Genomic DNA, 11200 nt, shown 5'->3' with positions numbered 1-11200 from the left:
TTATTTGAAAGTGTCCATGATTATGTTTGTGGATATGCATGACAGACAAAGCTCTACTTTTACTTAGGCACTGCACATGGACTTTGTGTATTATGTTGTAAACACAATTTAACATTGAACATTGAAGTCTCCATACTGTCCGCTTCCAGGAATTTACTGTGGTGCCATGCACATGGTGGGTACTCAAGAAATCCAAGAGTGAATCTTCCTGAAGTAGATTTCCTATGCAAAATATGTGCTAGTATCTACACATTGTCAATATAATTTATTTCCCTAATTTAAATTTGCCATTAAGATAAATTATTAATTTTGTGGCAGGCATTCATTTTATACTAATAAATTCATTTTGAAGCACCCCAGTGGGTTTCAGAGTCAGTTATGAATAGGAATTATGTCCAGTTGACTGAGAAATTAGTGACAATTCATAGGCGTCTGTGAAAAGAGCTGGCTTCATTAACGTAGGCGGCACCTCCTGCATCGGCCACATTTCTACCCAGATGAATGATGGAGCATATGTTTTCTGACGTCCTTTGCTGACAATAGATCTTCTTTGTTTGTAGTTACTCCAAAACTGATTGATCATTTCTTTGAAGGGTCTTGTGGTCAGCGTATAGAGAATTGGGTTCAAAGCACTGTTGATAGGCAGAATAAAAATCACTACCCAAGAGGTTATGGTACCTGGAAGAGAAAAAGAAAATAGTTTTAGTATTTATGGATATTTGCATGTTACAGAAACCCCTTTTTCTTGTTTCTCAGCCCCTTTTGAGTCTTTAGTTTTTCCATTTGATGTCATAATTAAATACGCAGTCTGTATGTGTTTCCAGGATGTCTTTCCAGGGTGCCAGTGTTTGAAGGGAGTGCTGGTGCTGCAAAGTAAAAGGGTCACTGCTAAATAGCTTTTTGCAAACCCAGCAGAAAAGTATTCCATTAGGTAGAACTATATTTCCATCCAGTGATTACCTATTATTATAATATAATACCATCCTAAGAAAAACTATTATTTAGCATTAAATCATACCCTTTGAAATGTTTCATTTACTAGGTAGCACATATAGTATTGCTCAGAATATATTCTTATCTTTAATATTTTTATACTTTTCAACTATTTATTTGGTTTTAAAAAGTAGATAAGCATTTTTAGGCTTTTCATTAGCCATTTCAGTAAATACACCTTTGACTAACCTTATCTTAGAAAATCACTATAGTATATATGAAACTACCAATCACTCAGATTTTTATTAACATTTAATTAATTAATGCTATCTTCTCAGTTGCTTATAAAATAACGTACAATCACCACTGACTGTGGGATAAAACAAAATTTAAAATATGTTTATAAATTTTAAAAAATGTAAATACATACTGCATTATACCTACAGTTAACAGGATTCAACACATTTCTAAAACAAGTGTATTAAGTACATTTCATATTGTTGTGCAAACATCAATCACCACTATACATCTGAACTTTTTCATCTTGCCAAAATGAAACTCGGTACCTATAATAATTTCCCATCCCCTTTTCCTCCCAACCCTTAACACCATTTACAACCTTTCTGTTTCTATGAATGTGACTACTCTAGTAACCTCCTAGAATTGAAATCATAATATTAGTCCATTTGTGATTGGCTTATTTCACTTAGCATCATGTTTTCAAGGTCCATCCATGTTGTAGCTAGCATGTATCAGAATTTTCTCCCTTTATGAGTCTAAATGAAATTACATTTTGCATATGTAACACATTTTGTTCATCCATTCATCTACTGATGGGCCTTGGGTTGTTTCCAACTTTTGGCTGTTGTGATAATGCTGCTATGAACATGCGTGTATGAATGTCTGAGTTACACTGCTTTCAACTCTTTTGGGTATATACCCATTAGTGGAATTGCTGGATCATATGGTAACTCTATGTTTAATTTTTTGAGAAACCACCATGTTGTTTTCTACAGCAGCTGTGCCATTTTACATTATTACCAGCAATGCACAAAAGTGCCACTTTCTCTACATCCTCACCAATACTTGTTCCTTTCTGTGTTTTGTATAACAGCCATCTTAATGAGTGTGATGCACATTATTTTTAAATATAAAGAGTGTTTTCTTCTATTATCTCTCATACTCTTGGATAATGTCTTGAATTGCTATGTATCCCAAGAAGAATTATTTATCTTTTGACATAATTATACAATAAGCATTTTGACCTATGTTCCTTTCTGGTCATTGTTAGTATGGGATTACCAGAATTTTTTTTTAACTTAGTTTATTTATTTCATTTATTCATTTTGGTGGGGGGGGGCAGGAAGCATTAACTCCCATATGTGCCTTGACCAGGCAAGTCCAAGGTTTCGAACTGGTGACCTCAGCTTTCCAGGTCCACACTTTATCCACTGCACCACCACAGGTCAGGCTGAGATGACCAGAATATCAACACCATGACTGTAATTATTCAAATCATTGTTCCTTTGTTCCAATAGTAACTGTGGTTTTAGGCATTTATGAAAAGAACTCAACAGCCTCCTTGCCGTTAATTTTTTTTAAATTTTAATGGGGTGACAATAAATCAGGGTACATATGTTCAAAGAAAACATCTCCAGGTTATCTTGGCATTCAATTATGTTGCATACCTGTCACCCAAAGTCAAATTGTCCTCCATCACCTTCTATCCAGTTTTCTTTGTGCCCCCTCCTCCCCCTGTAACCACCACACTCTTGTCCATGTCTCTTAGTCTTGTTTTTATGTCCCACTTATGTACGGAATCATGCAGTTCTTAGTTTTTTCTGATTTACTTATTTCACTCTGTATAATGTGATCAAGATCCATCCATTTTGTTGTAAATGATCTGATGTCATCATTTTAAGAAATTTTTTATTAATGAAGAGAACCTGAAGTTCTCTGACTTCTTGAAACAAATTAGTGTGAAGGATCTTAATTTTATTTCTTGGAGGAACACTACAGAAACAGAAACATTATTTCTTTACAGAAAAGGAAAAAAGTTGTACCTGGTATTTCTACCTGAAGCAGTGAAAGAAGTTTCAGTACAAAAATGGGTATCCAGCATAACGCATCAGTAAATACAATAAAGAAAAACCGTTTGGCAAGGACCATTTCCTTTTTAACTTGATTCTGTATTTCAGCTGCTGTTATGGCACTTTGATGAACGCTGTAAAACATGCTTCCATAGGAAAAAACTATGGTGATGAATGCCACCAAGTTAATACCTATTTAGAACACAAAGGTTATGATTAATGTATATAAAACATTCTTTCAAATCAAACATATCCTTAGCTGTTATTTTTAAGGAGAAGATACAAAGACCATGACATGTTTTTGTTCTTCATGAGAATTACTAGGGTACTCAGAAATCACTCATTTTAAAAAATTTGAAGTATTATTGACACAGCGAGGAATGATGAAATGTTTAATTTTTTTTTTTTGTGAGACAGACAATAGACAGGAACAGACAGACAGGAGGGGAGAGAGATGAGAAGCATCAATTCTTCGTTGTAGCACTTTAGTTGTTCATTAATTGCTTTTTCATATGTGCCTTGACCATGGGGCTCCAGCCGAGCCAGTGACCCCTTGCTCAAAGCCAGCGACCTTGGGCTCAAGATAGCAACCTTGGGCGTTAAGCCAGTGACCTTTGGGCTCAAGCCAGCAACCGTGGTGTCATGTCTATGATTCTACACTCAAGCTGGCCACCCTCCTCTCAAGCTTGATGAGCCCACGTTCAAGCTGGCAACCACAGCGTTTCCAACCTGGGTCCTCAGCGTCCCAGGCCAATGCTTTATCCACTGCCCCACCATCTGGTCAGGCAAAATGTTTAATTTTGAAATGGCGTATTAAAATGAGATAGTGATTCATTATATATCTTGGGCTTATTAAATTAATCTTTCTAAAATTATTTTTTCATAATTCAATTATGTTGCTATATTTTGAAAAAAAAATTATAAGAGAAAACACTTGCATGTCTACTCAAGCCAAAGACTTCTCTGGCTACTTTGAATTTGTTCATATTATAAAGGCAAAGAATTAAAATATATTTTGCTTAGAATTATTAGGGTGAATGCATGAAATACAAGTGTTTAGTGTCTTGTTTTTTATTAAGGTGCATCATGTTGGAATTTCTATGATAAAAGAACACTAAAAAATCCCTTTAAGGGATTCTCATAGAATCACCCCAATGCCAATGAGAAAAACTGGTTTGTAAACCTGAAATAAAAATTTTGTAAGCAATTAGAAGGTATAAATAGGTTTATGTTGTGATTTATTATAACATTTGCATGAAAGGGCTCATGATACAGAATTTCTTACCAAGAAAAATTGTCACTGAATAAATCTGGGCTCCAATACTTTCTGTATCTTCTGAATGAAGAGGAAAACAGACTCCATTGTTGCCATAGTAATTTTTGAAAATTTCCTTATTGCTCAATGGAACGAAAGCCACTATTACCCCAATAATCCAAATGAGAATCAGCACTGTAATTGTTCTGCGTTTTCTAGGTCTTAAACATCTAAATGGATACACGATACAGATATATTTTTCCAATGTCAGAAATGTTAGAAGTAATACTGATACTTCTGTAGACAGAATGGCCAAAGATCCCACAAGCTGACAATGAAAACTCTCTATCCACAGCTGTGCATGCTTATTGTATTCTCCACGAAACTTCAGGTCAAAGGCGCCAATCACAAACAAATATATTCCCATTAGGCAGTCCGCACCTAAGGGATCAGTAAATTTCACAAATTCAGAGAAATTAATCGGTATAATGAAATTATTAATAAGCATTAAATTTTAGTATATATTAATATCCTATATACATATAATATATTTAATATACATATTTTAGTAAAAAATAGCCAAGTTCCTTCTATCTTGGAGGGAGGGCTAATTTTTACTCTAAGATTTCATTTATAGGTAATGACCTCTTCATCAACTTTATTTGATAATCACTCTTGTATCACCCTTATTTCTCTGTTCTCCTTGAACATGCAAGTCTGTGAGTGTAGGGAACTTGTCTGTCTTGTTTTTCACTCTGGTCCCATCACCTCGAACTGTGTAATAAATGAATGAAATGCAATTATGTTGAGTACTAGATTAGGGACGAAGATGGGAGTGTTGTTTGGTTTACTTCTCCCACTGCAATTCTCTCAGTTTAGTAAGCTAAAGATATCATCCAGAATCCCAGAGAAATAGTTCAGGAATTGCTTTGATAGAGTAAGGACTGTGAATTTTGAAGCCCGCAATTTAGAAGACACGAATCATTATGACGTGCTTTGCAGTCAGTACAATTTTAAATTATTTACCCAGAACTGGCTTAATCAAGCCTGTTCTCTCTGATGTTCAGTCCCCATTATTATATCTTTATCTGTTTCATTTTAGGCTCTCCTTAATTTGGGGAAGCAAATCAGCTATCAATATGATGCCCTAATTACATATCTATAAAGAGATGAGATTCTTTATTGACTGCACAAGCAGGCTACACAAAGTTCTTAAAATCATACCACTGTAGAAATCATAAGGCTGACCCTAATCCTTAAATACTGAAGTTACATTCTAGCCTTCACAAGGGAAATTGAGAGTCCTCAAAATTTTGTGACTAACAATACAGTGGTAAATAATTTTTGAGTTCTGTTTCTTAGGTTGCTTGCAATAAAGAAAAAATAGACATTAGACTTTGAATGAGGAAGGGACTTAGACATGAGACAGCACACACAAAAAAGTACACTATCACGGAGATTGATGCTTGCTTGAGGGAATACAGACAAATTATAGGCCACTTTACTATACTATAAACACCTAATGACTAGTTTCTTGCTTATTTTTATTTGTAGTCCTCATTTAACATAATACCTTGCACTTATATTTCAAAAACTTTTTCAAAATTTCATATGAACTACAAAAATTTTCTTTAGCTATTTCAAATTATAACTGCAAAAGATTCTAGTAGCTCAGAGACCAGAAAGACAATTATCTACTAAGTCAATATTTATGTACTGGGCATTAAACAACAGAAAAAAGTAAATACAGCTCTGAATATAAAAATGTGATCATGAAAGGTTTTATTCATAGTGAAAGACTTTACAAGCTTCAGTACTATACTAAATTATGTCTCAGAGAAGAGAGTTATTGAATGAAGGTTTCATTATGAGACAAAGGTAACAAATGAAAGCTTCATTAATCTGTGTAAGGTGATTGAGTTTTTGTGTTTTAAAGCATTGTCTTTCTTATCACTAAAGTAATTTTATTTTCATTGTAGTGAATGTAAAAACACCATATAAGCAAAAGGGAGCCAATTTTAAAATCTCATAATTCTGTCCCTGTATACTTATTTTCTAATAGCAATGCTTTTCTATAGTTTGAAACTGTAGTTTCTTTTCAATCAGTAAATACTCACAGCAGAGAGATATGATTGGCATGGCATGCAGCTTGTTCTCAGACCTGATATAAGGTCGCATACAAATGACAAAGATGTTTCCCAAGCATGTGACCACAGACACGACCCAGACGAACACTCTCTGGACGATGTTTGCCAAGAGATTCTCTAGAGACGAGATTCCATCCGTGTTTGGTTTACAACTGCGAACATGAGGTGCGTATCCACAGTACTGGAATTTCTTAAAATAGCTGATGTGCAAAAAGAAGATTTTAAAATTAATTCAGCCTCACTATCCATTAATATTTAATTTCTACATTTTCTCAGTAGAAAGAAAATGCCTTCCTATGAAATTCAGAGGAATGTAAAACATTAGGAATACTGCTTTAAGCCTAAGTTTCTCACTACCTTGATTGTATTGTAAACATGTGTATGACAGCAGCAATTTGGCATAATGAATATCCAGGTGTCAGACATGTCTTAGGATATAGATTAGTTTAGTATGTGAACAAGAGATTCCATCAAGGAAAGTTTTATTTGGTCTTAGTGTCTAGTATTTTTAAGCACACTGTTACATGTCTCCTAGTGTTGCTGCAACTAATACCTGCTTTTTAACCTTTGGGGAAGAGAGAGTGAAGTGCTTTCTTCTCTGTGCGCTCATGGCTTTCCTATTACAGAAGTCACATGTTCTATAGCTTCTTGCCAGCATGCCTGTCTCTCATACTTGCTTTTGGTACATATTTGTTGAGTGAATTCTTTCATCAATAGAGAGACCTCCGTTGTTGGTAAAGACATTACCTATATAATAAAAAATTATTATGGTGTTACCACCAACACCAACACTATTTATTGAGCAGTGCTCTTGTAGGCTTCAATTTCTCAAATGATCTCCATGAGGTAGACATTGGTATTATCAGGAGGAGGTGACTCTTCAATGGAAGCAAATTATTTGCTAGGAAATTTTCTAATAAATGTAGAAATTGGGATAAAATGAGAAACATTTTTGGCCTCAAAAGCCATGTACTCTGCAAAAAATGTAAATGATCCTTACAGTATAAAGAGTTGTGGTAATACAAGACAAAAACTTAACACTTACAGTATGCTGTTTTGTTTAACTTTTTCTGCCTCTCTCCCTAGATCTGCCGTGGTTTCTGCCCAATTCAAGTCACTTCCTTGAGTTATTTCTTGGGTTTTGGTAGCTACACCATTCTCCTCTAAGAGACTCTGATTTGCTCATTTAGTTAGTGTTTTACACTGTGTGGAACCAAGGAAACTTTTATAAGCATTATCTCTGAGGAATTGTGGAAAACAAAAACAGAGCGTCCTATGTTAGATTTAAAGTGTAAGCAAGATTATAGAGTGGTGGGGGCTGATGTGACACTTTCTAAATTATTGAGAATGATCATGACAAGGAGATCAGCTTAATACCTGTTGTAAGATTGCAGTCAATTAAAGAAAATGTTTCTAAAGTATATAATCAATGGTACTTTAAGATACACTGTTTGAATAAAAGATTTTTCAGTTTACCGTTGAATCCACACACACTTGCTTCAGTCATGCCCTGACATTGTGGGCAATTTTAGCTTCCTCCATTTATAGCAATTATTTATTTATAATTATTATGTTGCTTATATAAATTCCTACAACTTTATCTGGTAGCACTTATACTACGTGTACACATTATTAGCTAATTGATCAAACATCAATATTTATGAATGGCATCAGAGCTGAGGACAACTTATAAGACTGAGTGGGTTCTGTCATGTTCTCTGACATTCAAAAATTTCCTTTGATCTACCAAACTATAGAAAGCTAAATATTGCCCTGCTCGATATTAACACTTAAGAGTTAATTATTGTTTAAGTAAATTAGTCACTAGAAAATAATAGATTTGATGCATTGAGAATAGATGTATTAGCACAATGCATGTGGAAATATAAAAGATTAAAATCAAGGTGAAGAACAAGAAAAATAACTGCTTACATATGAGTGAGATTCATAAGTGGGCTGAACATTCTTTGTTGGATATTTGAAATTTCAATTCCTTCTAGGCTGCTAAAAAAAGCAAATATATTATCAAAATAACATATGTTATACAGGGTATAATAAAATAAATTTTTGTGGAAGACAATTTAATAAAATGCTGTTAGTTAACACATACTCTGAACCAAACATTCATACTCAGCCTGCCCTAGGCACTTACTTCCCCAACTCCTCTTTGGTTCTGTTAGTTACATGCATCTACCCATATATATCTCCCTTATTTGAATTTTTTGAATACCCATAGATCATGGCACAATGCTTTGTGTATAGAACTACTCAATAAATGTTTTTGGAATAAATGAGCAGGCATTATCTTTCAGACAATTTTAAAATAGCAGAGGAGTTTAACATTTTTTAAAATTTCTTAATAATTTAAAAATGTTTTTAATAAAACACTATTTTACTGAGGTAATACTTAAATTAAATGAATTTACACTAATCTTTTAAGGCAATTCTCTGACCCTAAAAAAATATTTCTTTATGCAAATAATTGTTTATATAATCTAGATATACTATCTTGAGATAAAGATGGGTAAACAAATTCCTAGAAATCCAGGGCTAATGGAGGAATGAATATGCATTGATATCTTCAAAGGACTGAAGCAACCAATCCAATATAAGCTCCTAGTGATTATAAAAAAATATAACTGATTCACCATCATATAATTTTTCATTACCAATATATAAGATATACCAATATTTATCAATTTATAGTCCAGTGAGTACTCACATGTTTTTGTGGAGCTAAATTGATATCCTGGGGGAAAAGCTTCTGAATTTAAAGATTCTATAAATATTATTTTACAGAATTTATTAGCTATTAGTATGACAACAAGAATTTTTATCATAAAACATCCCCATAATCATTTACTTACAGAGACTTGAGTTTGACAAGAGAATCAAATTGGTTTGCTTGCATTTTCTGGATTGGGTTATAGGAAAGATTCCTGTTTTTTTAAAAAAAAGGCAGCAATAAGTCATTCCCAGAAAGGAGAGAGGAAGGTGTATCTGTTGACTTTGGATTATTTTTAAACACAAACAAGTACAGTAATAGCACATGCCTCAGAGGGTGTATCAAACATTTAAATGAATCAATGGAGATAAAACATTTAAAAGAGTTCCTGGCTCGAAGTAAATACTCTGTGATTGGGTTAATGATGTGTGTGTGTGTGTGTGTGTGTGTGTGTGTGTGTGTGTGTAGAGAGAGAGAGAGAGAGAGAGAGAGAGAGAGAGAGAAGGCTAAGGCATGATCATGGAGGTAGAGTTGTAAAGAAATAGCTCCCATCAAAAAGATGTGGTGCCTGACCAAGCAGTAGCACAGTGGATAAAGCATTGGATTGGGACGCGGAAGCCCCAGGTTTGACACCCTGAGGTCGCCGGCTTGAGTGCAGGCTCATCTAGTTTGAGCAAAGCTCACCGGCTTGAGCCCAGGGTCGCTGGCTCGAGCAAGGAGTCGCTCAGTCTGCTGTAGCCCCCCCCCGCCCCCCCACTCATCAGGGCGCATATGGGAAGACAGTCAATGAACAACTACGGTGCTACAGTGAGGAGTTGATGCTTCTCATCTCTCTCCCTGTCTGTCTGTCCCTATCTGTCCCTCTGTCGGATCAGGTGTGAAAAGAATCATCTTAGTCAAAATTTGAATTAATAAAATCACATAAAATATTTTTACATAAATTATATGTCAAAGAGCGGTATATTATATATATTGTGTTAGCAATTTGTGAGGCATAAAATCAAAGTAAAAGGCTCTAGCTAAGAACAAAGAGGTAGATCAGAGTTATAGTACAGCAGAATCTAAATGTAGAAAATTTAAAAATCTTTGTAAAAATAACACCTTGAAACAAGAATAATTGATTAAAGGGAGGTTCTCAGGGCAAGTTTTTTTTTTTTTTTTTTTTTTGAGCGCGAACGCAGTCCCCCACTACCACAAATTATCAAATTATGCAGTCGAGTTTCCCACATTTGGGTAAATCGCAGGGGTCAGCACATCCGGAGTGCAATGGATAAGCCTCGCCCTGGAAAAACCACCTTCGTGATCATGGTATCTCCCCTGCCAGGTAAGTATGGGGCAAGTTTTTTTTAAAAAATTTATTTTAGATTAGACTATTAGGTGGCGGAGGGGGTGGCTACTGGGGGTGGGGCATTCCAGAAAGAAGGAAAGAGAGGAAGAATGACAACAAAAAATGAGTTGTATGAAAGAAACAAAAGTGAAGTCAGCAATTTAGTAATTGAATGACACTATCACAACATATTGATATGAAGGCTATATGTGAAAGCCCACAGTAACCATTATATTCAGTGGTGAAAGGTTGAAAACTTTTTCTCTAAAATTAGTAACAAGACAAGGATGTCCATTTTCACTTCTATTCAACATAGTACTGGAAGTCCTAGCCACTGTAATTAAGCAAGGAAAAGAAATAAAAAGCATCAAGATTGGAAAGGGAGAAGTGAAATAAGCTCTAGTCACAGATGAAATGACCTTTTCTTTCTCTTTTCCTTTTCAACTGAAAAGAGGGGAGATAGAGAAACAGACTCCCACATGCACCCTAAACAGGATCCACCCAGCAACTCCCACCTGAGGCCAATGCTCTGCCCATCTGGGTCCATGCTTGCAACTGAGCTATTTTTAGCACCTGAGGCAGAAGCTCCACAAAGCTATCCTCAGTGCCCGGGACAGATGCATTCAAACCAATTGAGCTATGGCTGCAGGAGGGGAAGAGAGAGAGAGAGAGAGAGAGAGAGAGAGAGAGAGAGAGAGAGAGAAGAAGAAGAAGAAGAAGAAG

General features: G+C 35.1%; 1 protein-coding gene and 1 non-coding gene across 2 annotated transcripts in view; both read right to left on the bottom strand.

Annotated features, from left to right (window-relative positions):
* Positions 1-321: 321 nt before the first annotated feature.
* RXFP1 (relaxin family peptide receptor 1) overlaps positions 322-11200 on the bottom strand; it is a 133942-nt gene continuing 123063 nt past the window's right edge. Inside the window, exons 16-21 of the mRNA XM_066252689.1 lie at positions 9293-9364; positions 8358-8429; positions 6396-6625; positions 4309-4719; positions 2997-3215; positions 322-678 (exon numbers count right to left, since the gene is read on the bottom strand). Of these exons, the coding sequence (XP_066108786.1) occupies positions 377-678; positions 2997-3215; positions 4309-4719; positions 6396-6625; positions 8358-8429; positions 9293-9364 (1306 nt within the window). The 3' untranslated portion in view covers positions 322-376. The remainder of the gene's footprint in view (positions 679-2996; positions 3216-4308; positions 4720-6395; positions 6626-8357; positions 8430-9292; positions 9365-11200) is intronic.
* LOC136321386 (U1 spliceosomal RNA) lies at positions 10316-10482 on the bottom strand. The gene has a single exon (XR_010728644.1). It is a non-coding gene; the product is annotated as a U1 spliceosomal RNA (small nuclear RNA).

This window comes from Saccopteryx bilineata, chromosome 1, assembly GCF_036850765.1.
Source record: "Saccopteryx bilineata isolate mSacBil1 chromosome 1, mSacBil1_pri_phased_curated, whole genome shotgun sequence".
Classification (NCBI taxonomy): domain Eukaryota; kingdom Metazoa; phylum Chordata; class Mammalia; order Chiroptera; family Emballonuridae; genus Saccopteryx; species Saccopteryx bilineata.
The sequence above is the reverse complement of the archived record's forward strand: the minus strand, read 5'-3'. Positions and strand labels throughout refer to the sequence as shown.